General features: G+C 42.8%; 1 protein-coding gene across 1 annotated transcript; it reads right to left on the bottom strand.

The window, feature by feature from the left end:
- Positions 1–453: 453 nt before the first annotated feature.
- LOC128779676 (zinc finger protein 256-like) lies at positions 454–13080 on the bottom strand. Its single transcript, XM_053915297.1, has 3 exons — positions 11787–13080; positions 11547–11673; positions 454–7127 (listed from the first exon to the last, which is right to left on the bottom strand). The coding sequence occupies exons 1-3, from the start codon at positions 11814–11816 to the stop codon at positions 4732–4734; spliced, it is 2553 nt and encodes an 850-aa protein (XP_053771272.1). The 5' UTR covers positions 11817–13080; the 3' UTR covers positions 454–4731.
- Between the last annotated feature and the right edge of the window lie 539 nt (positions 13081–13619).

Genomic DNA, 13619 nt, shown 5'->3' with positions numbered 1-13619 from the left:
GCAGGTACAGCTCTTAATGCAGAACTGAGTTTATATCAGGAAAACCGTTTTGAAATGCTAGTTTCAGGAACATATTAACATGTTTATATAGTTATGTAAAAAACTGTGGCAGAAATAGTTTCAGGGAAATAACAGAGGATGTTGAAGAATGTTCACATATGAGAAAAGTCTCAGAAGGGTTTTGATTCCCCAAAACATTAAGCAGTACCAGTCTTAAGAATTTGCAGATCACATTTAGAGCAACCCAAGTAGTAAAAATGCACAAGAACTTGCGGTGTCATGTTTACACATGGTTCTAATAAATGTTCACTGAGCAAATACTCAGCATCAGACATTGTTGTAGGAACATGTGAAATGTCACAAAGACCCCTGAGCACAAGCAACTTAAATTCTTCGGTGGACAAAGACAGGAAACATAAAGGAAAAAGTGTGTGACTGTACAGTAAGTTAAATTTGATATAAAGAAATCAAAACATCTAAATATCATCTCTGTCAGGTAGGAGTGAGAATCAAGATCTAATTCATCCTGAGCAAAATTCCCTTCCAGCTATAAACACGTGAAACCAAAAGCTACGTGCTTCCAAAGACAACTGTGGAGCAGTCAGGAGATAAACATTTTCTTCCCAACAAGGGAAAATGAAAAATAAAGAAGGGATGAGGTGTCCAAAGAAGATTCAAAATCAAGAAAAGTAAACTTCATGAGATCATATGGCTCTTGAATAATCTTTATTAACTTAAAGGTCTTTCCATTAGACCCACAGGGACAGTGGTCCTGTCCCTGCCCCCAGCGATTGGCCTGGTGGAATCCTACACCCAGGGCTCAGTGCACATGCACCGGCTGGTTCTGTTAGGTAGAAGTTAGAAAATGCAGGAGGGGGACAGTCAGAGGGGATCCCCAGTGTCCAAAGGAGAAGCCTACAAAACAACTTTGGTTAATTGCCTGCCTCTGGTCACTGTGTTTTACAAGGAGGTCCCTAGTGCTCACAGAAAGAGACCATGAACGACTTTGTGTAACTGCTTCAACTTTAATTAACTGCCTCCTGTCACACATCTGGTTTACAAGATGAACAAATGTGGTCTGGAGCAAGGTAAGAGTTGGGCTAACAGACCCCCACACATACCTACATTTAGGTGGTGATGACCCCCCGGGGGGAAGCTGGCATTAGTTACCCACCAATCAACATGGAACTCCCTCACCCCATCCCAACTGTGTAAGCCCTCAGGACAAAGGACCTGGTGCCTTGCCATCCTTGCCTGCCTTGCTTTTTGCCTACACCCTTCTCCCCCACCTTGGCAAGGCTGGTTCTCACACGAATGAACCCTGATTGTGTACTAACTGACTTGCTAATTTGTAATTCTTTACTGTGTCAGCAAGAACTGAGTTTTTCCCACAACCGTTCCATCCACATGAATTTGAGGTACATGTTGATGGTATGTATGGCTCATTGTAATGGAGGTAGGAAAAATAAATGGATTTTTAATCAGTTTTTAAAAGTACAGTAACACAAAGTTTTCCCTAAAGATGTCTTTTTTCTCCCAGGCTGAGTAGCTCAGTTGGTTACAGCTTTGTCCAGATACGCCAAGGTTGCAAGTTTGATCCGCGGTCAGGGCACATACAGGCGTCAACCAATGAATGCATCAATAAATGGAACAACAAATTGGTATTTCTCTCTCTCCTCTCACTCTTTAAAATCAATAAAGAAAATTAAAGAAAATTTTTTTTTAAGATTTATTTTTTAGTCAGAAGAATGGAGAAAGGAGGAGAGTAACATTGATTGGCTGCTTCTCAGATGCCCCCTAGTGGGAACCTGTCCTGCAACCCAGGCATGTGTCCTGACCAGCACTGGAACTGGTGACCTTTGGGTTTGCAGGCCAGCACTCAACCCAATGAGCCACAGCAGCCTGGGCAACGCAAATCTTCTGATTGTAACAGTGAGGGAGTAAAAGGTAGGAGTCAGGGATGACTCCAGGATTTATATTGTTAGCTGCTAGAAGGATGGAAGCTCTGTCACTGAGACGGGAGGTTAACAGGGAGGATACTTGTCAGTGGGGTCGGTACCCATATATGATGGCTGTGGTGTAGCCACTACTCCCAGAATGGGCAATGAGGCCCAGAGAAGGACAAATCTTTACCCCCATCTTACACAAGAAGACTGAGGCCGAAAGAGAGGATGTTTTTTTTGCCTGTTATTGTGGTGATTGCTGGAAGCCAGTTCCCTGAGTGGGGGTATATGAGAGGCAACTGATCGTGTCTCTCACATTGTTTCTCTCCCTCTTACTCCCTCCCTGGCCCTCTCTCTAAATATAAATAAATTTTATTTTAAAAAAAAAGATAAAGATGGCCTGGCTGGTGCAACTCAGTGGAATGATTGCTGGTGTGCAAACTGAAAGGTTGACCGTTCAATTCCCAGTAGGGCACATGCCTGGGTTGCAGGCCAGGTCCCCAGTTGGGGGCATGTGAGAGGCAACCTATTGATGTATTTCTCATCCATTAATATATCTGTCTCCTTCTCCCTCCCTTCCCCTCTCTCTAAAAATAAATAACTAAAATATCCAAAAAAAAAAAAAGATAAATTCATTCAGATCCTGGCCAGGTGGCTCAGCTGCTTAGAACATAGTCCGATACAGCAAGGTTGCGCGTTCAGTCCTTGGTCAGGGCATACACAAGAATCAATCAATCAATGAATAACAGGTGAAACAACAGATCGATGTTACTCTCTTTCTCTGAATTCAATAAATAAAAAAATAAGAAATTGATTCATCAAGAAGATATCACAATTAAAATGTATATGCACCAAACACAGATGCGACTGATTATACTTGCTAATTATATTTAGCAAATATTAACAGACTGGTCTATAGAAAAGACAGCCCTGGCCTGATGGCTCGGTTGGTGGGAGCATCATCCAGTACAAAAGGGTGCAGCTTCAACTCCCGCTCTGGGCACAAACCTAGGTTGTTGACTTGACCCCCAGCTGGGGTATAAAAGGAATGTAAACAATCAATGTTTCTCTTTCAAGTTGATGTTTTTCTGTCTCTCTCCCCCTCCCTCATCTTTCTCTAGGGAAAATGAACATTTCCTTTGGTGAGGATGAAAAAAAGACAGCTAACAAGCCCTAACTGGTGTAGTTCAGTAGGCTGGGGATCATCCTGCAAAGGAAAAGTCCCGAGTTCAATTCACGATCAGGACACAATGCCTGGATAGTGGATTCGGTGCCCGGTTGCTGCACATACAAGAGGCAACTAATCGATGTTACCAGTGTTTCACTGCACATCAATGTTTCTCTCCTCTTTCTCCCTCCCTTCCCCTCTCCAAAAAAGTAATTAAATAAGTAAAAATTTTTGAAAAAAGAAAGCGAATGGATTCATAATAGTACACTCCTATACTAATCTTTCAAATGTGAGTAGAAAATCCAGACAGAAAAATTGGTAAAAAGATATTTGATTTCAACAGGTTTTTTTTTATTTGAACATTTATAGAAAATGGACCTAATAAATGTATATATAGGTCATTTTCGTAGATCTATCACAGAATGTACATTCTCAAGTGGTCAGAAAACATTCTCTAGGAGAGATCCTAGGTTTCATTAAAACACTTGTAAATTTAAAAAAACTACTTATAAATTTAATAAGACTGAAATTAACTCAAGAATTTTATCTGAACACAAGGGTTGGAAACTAGAAACCACTAAGAGGATAAAAGCTAGAAAGTTCACAAATATGTGGACATTAAACCATACATTACTGAACAACCTGTGGATTAAAGAAAAGTTGAATAAAAAAATAGTGCTGATTGAGGTGGCTCAGTGGGTTCGGCGTCATCCTGCAAACCTAAAGGTTGCATGTTTGATCCCAGTCAAGACGTTCGCCTTGGGTTGCAGGCCTGGTACCGGGTTTGGAGTGTGGGAGGCAACCAATCAATGTTTCTTTCCTACATTGAAGTTTCTCTCTCTTTCTCCCTCCCTTCCCCAGTCTCTATAACTAAATAAAATTTTTAAAAAATTAACATTTTTCTAATATTGAAAACAATCTGTTAAGCAAAAAATTCACTCATATTCAAAAATGAGTAAAATTCCAATATACATATGTTTTTTCATTGTCCTACTGTTAAAGGAAAATGACAGTTCATAAAAGGGAAAAGTATGAGCAGACATATTACCACATGCAGAGAGAGCTAATAAATACAAGAAACTACTCGTCAATATGCTCCCACCTGTGGACAACTGGACATACGAGAACGAATTCAGAGGGACGGCTCCTAGTGGTTTCTTCCAGTGTCACCGCACTGAACAACGGAAGTGCGTAGTATTCCCTCGCGCATGTGAGTTCTTTCTCCAGTGTAAATGCTGTGCTGGATGATGAGGTAAACTCGAAGGATTTCTCATATTCCATGCACTTACTTATAAGGCCTTGCCCCTGAGTGAACTCTATGGTGGTGAAGAGACTGTCAAGAGCCAGCAAAAGATTTTTCATCTTTGCTACCTCAAGCCTCATCCTGTGCGAACTCTCAGACGATAACAAACACCAGAGATACAGTTAAAACACTCCCTACAATTCCCACACCCAAAAACAATTTTCAAATATGAAATCTAAGGTAGTAAGAATATGAGATTTGTGGCTAAAGGATTTCCTACATTTTTGCACTCACATGCCCTAAACCATTGTGAACTGACCAGTGAACTGGGAACTATCCTTAAAGGATTTTGACCATTTGTTGCAATCATAAGGCCTTTATCTTGTGTGAACTCTCTGGTGTACAAGAAGGTGATTTCTCTGGATAAAAGACTTCCCACACTCACTGCACACATAAGGCCTTTCACCTGTGTGAGTTCTTTGATGTCGAATGAGTGCTGAGCTCCTGGGAAAAGATTTCCCACATTCCTTACACTCATAAGGACTTAATCCCGTGTGAACACTCTGATGATAACGGAGGCCAGAGCCCGAGGAAAAAGATTTCCCACATTCAGTACATTGATAAGGCTTTTCTCCAGTGTGAACTCTCCAGTGTGCAATGAGGTTAGAATTTGATGTAAAGGACTTCCCACACTTAGTACACTCATAAGGCCTTTTGCTTGTATGATTTCTCTGGTGATCACGGAGGGCGTAACGAGAGGTAAAAGACTTTCCACATTCACGGCACTCATGAGGCCCTTCTCCACTGTGGACTTCCTGATGGTAACGGAGTTTCCTCTTAGTGGCGAAAGATGCCCCACACACACTACATTCGTAGGGCTTTTCTCCTGTGTGAGCTCTCTCATGATTTCTGAGGCTAAAACCAGATACAAAAGATTTCCCACACTCATTACACTGATAAGGCCTTTCTCCTGTGTGAACTCTCTGGTGTGTAAGAAGGTGATGCCTTCGGGAAAAGGATTTCCCACAGTCACTGCACTCATAAGGTCTTTCTCCTGTGTGTACTCTCTGATGGGCCCTAAGGTGGGAATCACATGCAAAAGACTTTTCACATTCACTGCACTGATAAGGCCTTTCTCCAGTGTGAACCCTCTGGTGTAGAAGAAGGTGATGTCTTTGAATAAAGGATTTTCCACATTCAGTACACTGATAAGGCCTTTCTCCAGTGTGAACTCTCTTATGATAATGAAAGACTGAGCTAGTGGTAAAACATTTCCCACATTCACTACACTGGTAAGGTTTTTCTCCTGTGTGAACTCTCTGGTGTAGAAGAAGTTGATGTCTTTGAAGAAAGGATTTTCCACATTCACTGCACTGATAAGGTCTTTCTCCAGTGTGAACTCTCTTATGAAAATGAAAGACAGAACTAGTAGTAAAACATTTCCCACATTCATTACACTGATAAGGCCTTTCAGCTGTGTGAGTTCTTTGATGTCGAATGAGTCCTGAGCTCCTGGGAAAAGATTTCCCACATTCCCTACACTCATAAGGACTTAACCCAGTGTGAACAGTCTGATGATAATGAAGGCCAGAGACATATGAAAAAGATTTTCCACATTCAGTACATCGGTAAGGTTTTTCTCCAGTGTGAACTCTCCAGTGTGCAGTGAGGTTAAACTTTGTTGTAAAGGACTTGCCACATTCCGTACATTCATTAGGTCTTTTATCTGTATGATTTCTCTGATGATCACAGACTGCATGGTGAGAGGTAAAAGACTTCCCACAGTCACTACACTGATAAGGCCTTTCTCCAGTGTGAACTCTCATATGGAAAATGAGCCAAAATTTTCGTCTAAAGGATTTCCCACATTGTCTGCACTCATAACGCCGTTCTCCCTTATGACATGTCCTTTGTGGAATAAGGATGGATCTACGGGTGAACGACTGCGCACACTCGTGGCACAAGTCACATTTTCTTCCGATATAACTCCTCCAGGGATAAAGGACAAATTTTTTGTTAAAGGACTTCCCACATTTGCTGCTTGTGTAATCCTTTGCCCCACAGTGAATTCTCTGATGCTGATCAAGGGTTGAGTTTTCCCTAAAAGACTTGTCACGTTCACCATATACAAAACGTTTTTCACCAGCGTGAACTCTCGGGTGAACGACTAATGAAGATCGATACTTGAACGCTTTTCCACATTCACCACATAGAAAACACTGTCTTCCAGTGCGAACATCCTGTCTTGGATCGTGTGAATTTTTGTGGCTGAAGGCTTTTCTACATTCTCCCAGGGTGGAACCAGTTTTTCTCTTTTGTACCGTTGCCCCACTCTGGGTGATTGTGTTGGGCTCCTCTCTGACCTGAGTGTTCTGCTGCTGTAGATGTTCTGAAGTGGACAGGAAGTCCTTCCCAACTTTGTCACAGGTAAAGGGCTTCTCTGAAACATGGAATTCATAGCTCTTCACAAATAAGGTCCTGTCCACACTGCTTCTCAAGGGTTTCTCTGCCAGGTGCTGCTCCTGGTGTGTTTGGAGGTTTCCACTACAATTAAATTGTTTCATACACACCCCACACCTAAACACTTTTTGGCTGTGTGGTGTTCCTTGGTGCTCAGCCAAGTGGAATATGTCTCTCAAGACTGGACCACAAGTCTGACAGAAGTGGGTCTTCAGGGAAGAGAGAGCTGCCCTGGAGGTGCTGGCCTGTGACACTCCCACAGAAACACTTTGTTTAAAAGGGGCTTCTTTGTCCTTCAGTCCACAGCAACCACCTGAATGCAAATAAATGCTGGTGAAGCACATGTTGACTAGAGGAATGCAATGTCATCACAAATGTGTTTGTTACATCTAGGAATGAGTCTTTGGGACAGTTTTCAATGAGGGGAGTCAAAATCCAGTTGGGGCAGTAGCTCCTGAGCATTACTACACCTCTAAGACAAAAAAATGGTGAAGTTCTCATGTTGGAAAAGACCCAATAATAAGGTATAACATAAGGAAAATAAGCATGTTCTAAAACTTATTTTTCTCCCTCCCAAAAGCCACCAGACGTGACCTCTGAAAATGGTTTGCTATTCACTTGACCCAGAACCCCCCACAAAATCATACAAATCAAGAGATTCAAATCTTTGTGTTTACTCTAAGAACACCCACGCAGCAGCCCAGGTCATCGAGGTTATGTGTATATGAAAAGCCACCAAGTACCTGAAGGATGTCGTTTTGCAAACACAATGTGTGCCCTTCCACTGTTACAATAGTGCCATTGGTAGGTGTGCCCGGGCCAGACAGTAGGGCTGGACACAGAGTCCAGTGGCCCAAAAAGAGTACTGATTTTTTGCTGCACGTGCTTAAAATACAGAGTAATGCTGAACTTAAAGGTTTAGATGTAGATTATCCGGTCAGTGATTTGTGCACATCCAGGTGAACAAAGCTCGCAAGAGGCAGAGTTGAAGCTACAGAGCCCGTGGGTGGATCAGCACACACATGAGCGCTCCCTGCCACATGGAGATGATTCCTACCGAAAAACAGCAGACTGTTCCTAAACCAAAAGAGGAAGTTGCACAGAACAAAAAGATATTCCAGAAGAAACTGAAGAAAAAAAAGCGTATGGCCAAGGAGTAAATGCAGCATAAAATATATACTAGTAAAGGGTTTTAAAAAGCCCTCTGCCAATATTTTTGTAAAAACATTACTGCTGGTGACATGAGGCTGTATAAAAACACATGTCGAAACCCAGGAAAACCGAACTGCAGCAGAGTAGCTGCCATTCAAGGCTAATGCACAGATGCATGCTAACCTCATGGTGTACTGAACTGATGTCACAGAGCAGTGGGGGGAGAGATGAGAAAAATGTGTGAGATATGAAGTCCAGAGAGGTGGAGATTCTCTATGGATTACAATCAGAGTGAACATGACAGAGTAATAGAATGGACTAGTCAGCAAGGTGGCAATGGCACACACACACACACACACAACACTGGTTACATGGAAAATGTTCCTGGTATGATCAGAACACAGTCCTGGTTCACACCATACACAGCTTCAACATGAATAAATAGCTGAGCGTTAACCTTGCTGCCTCGGCATTGAGATTCTCTACTTTATTTGCCATGCTTGACCTCAGCTCACAGAGCCGCTTGGCGGTAACATGCTGGTTCCTCCCCAGAGCCCAAACTGCCACACCTTGGCAGTCCAATGACATTGCAACCGACCCAATGGGGAGACCTTTCTACACCGAGAAAAAAGCGGTTAAAGACAGGAGCGGTGACTGATCTGTCAAATGAAAGACAGCAATAAAAGGCTGTAAGCAACACGAAGAATCATGGAACCATGGTATCACCAAAACAGCACAGTAAGTTTCCACCAAGTGAAGCCAACAAAGCTCTGGATAAAGAAATCAAAATACCTGTTTTACAGAAGCTCACCAAGGTCCAAGAGACCACAGAGAGACAACTCAGGAAAATCAAGAAAACAGTGCATGAACACATCAAGTTCAGAGACAAAAAAAAACATTTTTAAAGGAGCTCGAAAAAAACCTCAGGACCCCAAAATACAAAGAATGGAATGAAAAACACAATAGAGAACGTCAATGGCAAGTTACTGAAGCAGGAGAACAATCTCTGATGTGACCCATCATCAGGTCACTGCAAATCATCCAGTCAAGGGGGAAAAAGCCTGGAAACAGACTACATAGTTTATGGATGTCATCAAGGGAAATAATATTGGCAGTGTGGGAGGTCTAGAAGGAGAAGTGAGGGAGAAAGGGTCAGGAAGCTTGCTTATTTATTTATTTATTTACAAATATTTTATATGTTTATTTTTAGAGAGAGGGGAAGGGAAGGGAAGGAGAAAGAGAGGGAGAGGAACATCATGTGTGGTTGCCTCTTGCATGCCCCATACTGGGGACCTGGCCTGTAACCCAAGCATGTGCCCTGACAGGGAATTGAACCCACAACCCTTTGGATCGCAGTCCGGCACTCAGTCCACTGAGCCACACCAGCCACGAGGAAGCTTATTGAAAGAAATAATGGCTGAGCGCTGACCAGTATGTCTCAGTTGGTTGGGTGTCATAAAAGAAAAGTTCACTGGTTTGATTCCACATGAAGGCACACGCCCAGGGTGCTGGTTCTGTTCTTTGCCAGGGCATTGTAGAGATACAGCAAATGGATGTTTCTCTCTCACACTGATGTTTCTCTCCCTCTCTTCTTCTCTGTCTTCCTGGAAGAAGAAGGAGAAGGAGGAGAAAGGAAGAAGAGGAAGAATAATAATGAAGAAGAAGGAGGAGGGGAAGGAGGGGAAAGGGGTAGAGGAGGTGGAGAAAGAAGAAGGAAGAACAAGAAGAAGAACAAAAAGAAGAAGAAAGAAGGAAGAAGGAAGAACAAGAAGAAAAAGAAATAATAATGGCTGAACACTTCCCAAATCAGGAGAAAGATGCTGACATCCAGGTACATGATGCTCACAGGTCCATGTACACATTCAAAACAAAGAGATCTTTGCTGAGACACTTCATAATGAACCTTTCAAAATCAAACACAAAGAGAATTTTGAGCCCTGGCTGGTGTGGCTCAGTGGATTGAGTGCCGGCCTGCAAACCAAAGGGTCACTGGTTAGATTCCCAGTCTAGGGCACATGCCCAGCTTGCCAGCCAGGTCCTCAGTAAGGGTGCACAAGAGGCCACCACACATTGATGTTTCTTTCCCTCTCTCCCTCCCTTCCCCTCTCTCTAAAAAATAGATAAATAAAATGTTTTAAAAAAGAATTTTGATGGCAGAAAAAGAAAAGAAAGTCATTAAATACAAGGAAACCACAATTAGTTATCAGTCAGTTTGTCAGCAGAAACTGAGCACACCAGGAGAGAATGGGAAATGAAATCAATAACTGAAGAGAAAAAATGCCAACTAAGAATGCTTTTCCTGGCAAAGCTGTCCCTCAGAAAGGTAGGAGAATAAAGACTTCTCTAGATTAAAAACAGCCGAAAAAGTACTACACCGCTTGGCCTGCCTTACCAGAAATACTAGCAAGAGTTCTTCACGATGAATTTGACAGTGTCCTGGTCAAAGATTATTTTGGGTATGACACCAAAAGTAACAGAGGAAAAAAAATCTAAAATAACCAAGAGGAACTACATCGAACTAAAATGTTTCTTTATACACACACACACACACACACCCTTTGAATATTATTTAGCCTTAATAAAGAAGGAAATCCTCCCAAAATTAAAAAATAAATAAATAGAATGAATATAATAGAGTAAGAAAAATATTTTTTTGAAAAGGAAATCCTGCATATGTGACAACTGGAATGAACCCGGGTGCCGTTACGCTGAGTGAAATGAGCCGGTCAAAAAAGGACAAATGCTGTATGATACCACTCAGATGTGAAGTGTAAAATAAAAGAAGTCGAACTCACAGAAACAGTGAATGACAGGGCCAGGGAGAGGGGAAAATGGGTAGTTATTGGTCAAAAGATACAAAACTACATTTATAAGATGAATAAGTTCTGAGGATCTAATGTAAAACCTCAGAATTTATTAACTGTAATGTGACTTCAGTTAATAATACTGTGTTTTACACCTAAAAGTTACTAGGAAAGTATAGCTTAAGCACTATTACCAACAAAAAAAAGTTGTATCGGGTGACCAAAGTGTTCATTAACTTGATTTCACAATTAATTCACCATATTTACATATATCAAATCATCACATTTTACACTTCAAATACACCATTTTACATATCAGCAACGCTGGAACAAAACCAAAAAGAGATCTACAGGAAATTCTGAAAATGTGCAAAAGCATCTTGGAAAGATGTCCATGGTCCAGGTAAAAGGTGAATATGACAATGCCTGAGACTCGTGGCACAGGGAGGCCCTGGGAAATGTCAGCTAAAGGAAGGGATCAAAACAAGTACCAGGGATCCGGCCACAGTGAGCCGACTAGGGAGGGGCAAGCGCAGTGGAATGCATCAGGCTCACTGCCATCCGTCCCTAGGAGAAGAGGTCAGTCCAGCAGGTACTGGGGCTGCAGCCCAGAGAAGAGGGCAGTGCAGCCACCCAGCCCTAGAAACACAGCGGGCTGCAGAGGGAAGCAGGGCCTGTGGTCCACATGTGAGAAGGACAGAGCACCCTCTGGGGAGAGGAGGGTGAGGCAGAAAGGAGCCTAGTCCACGTCAGAGGTGTGACTGTGAGAGTCCTACCCAGGGAGGATGTAAGAGCAAAGTTCTCCAGCATCACATCAAGGTACAGGCATCTCTGAGCCTCGTCAAGCAGCCTCCATTCCTCCCAGGAGAAGTGCACGGCAACATCGTCGAAGGTCACACTGGCCTGTCAAGATGGGGACAGAAGAAACCGGGGCTGCAGGGCTCCATGGGGTGGGGTAAGGGGTAAGGGATAAGGGATTGGGGGTAGGAGGGAGGGCCCAGGGGACACGCACTCACCTCAGCCAGGCCCCTCAGCGTGGAGGCCATCGGACTCTGTGGGCAGGGGAGGCGGGAGCAGCAGGGAAGAGCCTGGCACTTGGGTGTGTTTTGTTCCAGGCGCGGGTCACCTTAAGGGGTGCGGCGTCGCGGAGCCTCGCAGCCACGTGTGAGAGACCGCAACTGCTTTGCGCCTCCTATCTTCTGTCGAATGTCTCTGCTGAACCCCGTGAGGTTAAAACAAACAACAACAAAAAACCCACACACAAAAAAACGCCGCTAGGACACCAGAAGTCCCTCCTAAATGCTAAAAGTCACGAAAATGTTTCCTATTCTTTTATTGGCTTAACTCAGCTCCATGTCTTCTGGGTAATGTAGTTCGCGGGGATCTAGAGGCCTCAAGGAAGACGTTTTTCATCCTGACCCACTAAAATGTTTGCTTTGCCAAGAATCACGCAAAAGTAAGTATTCTTACCTCCAGGAGAGGGGCTTTGCTCATTGTTTACTGCAGCTAAAGACATAATTTTTGAGATGCTTTCAAATCTACTGATCTAAATGGCCGTATCCTTCTATGGAGACATTCACACACGAAAGTGCAGTCATAGCTGGACACGTTGTTATTGCTCTCAAAATGCACGTAGTGTGAGGTGAATACTTGTCTTTTGTTGTATTATGATTGGTCGAGAAAGTAGAAATGACTCCATCCAGAGCCATGGTTATGAAGGAAGAAGGTGGATATTCTGAATCAGGTGAACAAGCAGCAGTATGTGCGGGGTGGGGATAAGAGGCGTTCTATGGAAAGTAATCGCCCAGGGTGTCCCGATCATAAATTCCTAACTGAGCATGGCTTGGTGGATAGTCACGGCTCCAGCCTAAAACTTTAGTGAAAGATTTTAGGGCAGTCTTGTCTATTGTTCTTGTTCATCGTGGTTAACACAGCTTTGAGATAGCAAAAGTAGTAACTGTGGAAGGAATCATAAACCCTAATGAGAGCTCACAGTTCTGTTAACTATCCTGCCATCCAATCCCCACTTTGCTGTCCTCAAACTCACGTGATTGTCCTTACGTTCCCTCCTAAATTTCAACAGCATGATAGAAGCTGCACAATGATTATTCTACAAGTAGTTGAGATCTTGCTACCAGGCATGGCATATTATTGGCTGAAATAAACTTTAAAAATTTTTTTAGTTTTATTCAGTTACAATTGTCTGCATTTTCTCCCCATCCCTCCACCCCATCAAATAAACTTTTATAAAAATTTTCGCCATGGCTGGTGTGGCTCAGTTGGTTGAAGTATCTTCTGGTAGACAAAAAGGTCACGGGTTCAACTCCCAGTCACAGCACATAAACAGGCTGTGGGTTCGGTCACCGTTTGTGGTAAACACAACAAAGCAGCCAAGAGATGTCTCTGTCACACACAGATCTCTCTCTCTCCTCTCTCTCCCTTCCTCTCTATCTAAAAAGCAATGAAAAAAATATCCTTAGGTAAAGATTTTTAAAAGAACTGTGTAAAACAAATTCTCTACAATTTGGACATTTCTTATGTTGACAAGTTCTACCCCTAGTTCTCATAGAAACCCTGTTTCCTGTATTATCAGTGATTATGTACTGCCCATTGGGGAACGCTTTTATCCACATAATATTTCTTTTTATTTTTTAATGATTTTATTTATTCTTTAGAGAGAAGGGAAGGGAGGGAGAAAGAAAGGGAGAGAAGCATCAATGTGTGAGACAAACACCAATTGGTTGCCCCTGGTATGTCCCAAACCCGGGGGGCCTGGCCCACAACCTAAGCCTTATGCCTTGACTGGGAATCAAGCCAGCGACCTTTCAGTTCACAGGCTGGCACTCAAC

This window comes from Desmodus rotundus, chromosome 12, assembly GCF_022682495.2.
Source record: "Desmodus rotundus isolate HL8 chromosome 12, HLdesRot8A.1, whole genome shotgun sequence".
Lineage (NCBI taxonomy): Eukaryota > Metazoa > Chordata > Mammalia > Chiroptera > Phyllostomidae > Desmodus > Desmodus rotundus.
Note: the sequence above shows the minus strand (reverse complement) of the source record. Positions and strands in the feature narration are given on the sequence as shown.

What these genes read in the sequence shown, in the direction of transcription:
- LOC128779676 (XM_053915297.1), bottom strand. Translation starts at nt 11,816, where the DNA reads ATGGCCTCCACGCTGAGGGGCCTGGCTGAG. An exon ending in CGCTGAGGGGCCTGGCTGAG is followed by an intron (nt 11,674 to 11,786) that starts GTGAGTGCGTGT and finishes CCATCTTGACAG; the next exon opens with GCCAGTGTGACCTTCGACGA. An exon ending in TGCTCTTACATCCTCCCTGG is followed by an intron (nt 7,128 to 11,546) that starts GTAGGACTCTCA and finishes ATTTGCATTCAG; the next exon opens with GTGGTTGCTGTGGACTGAAG.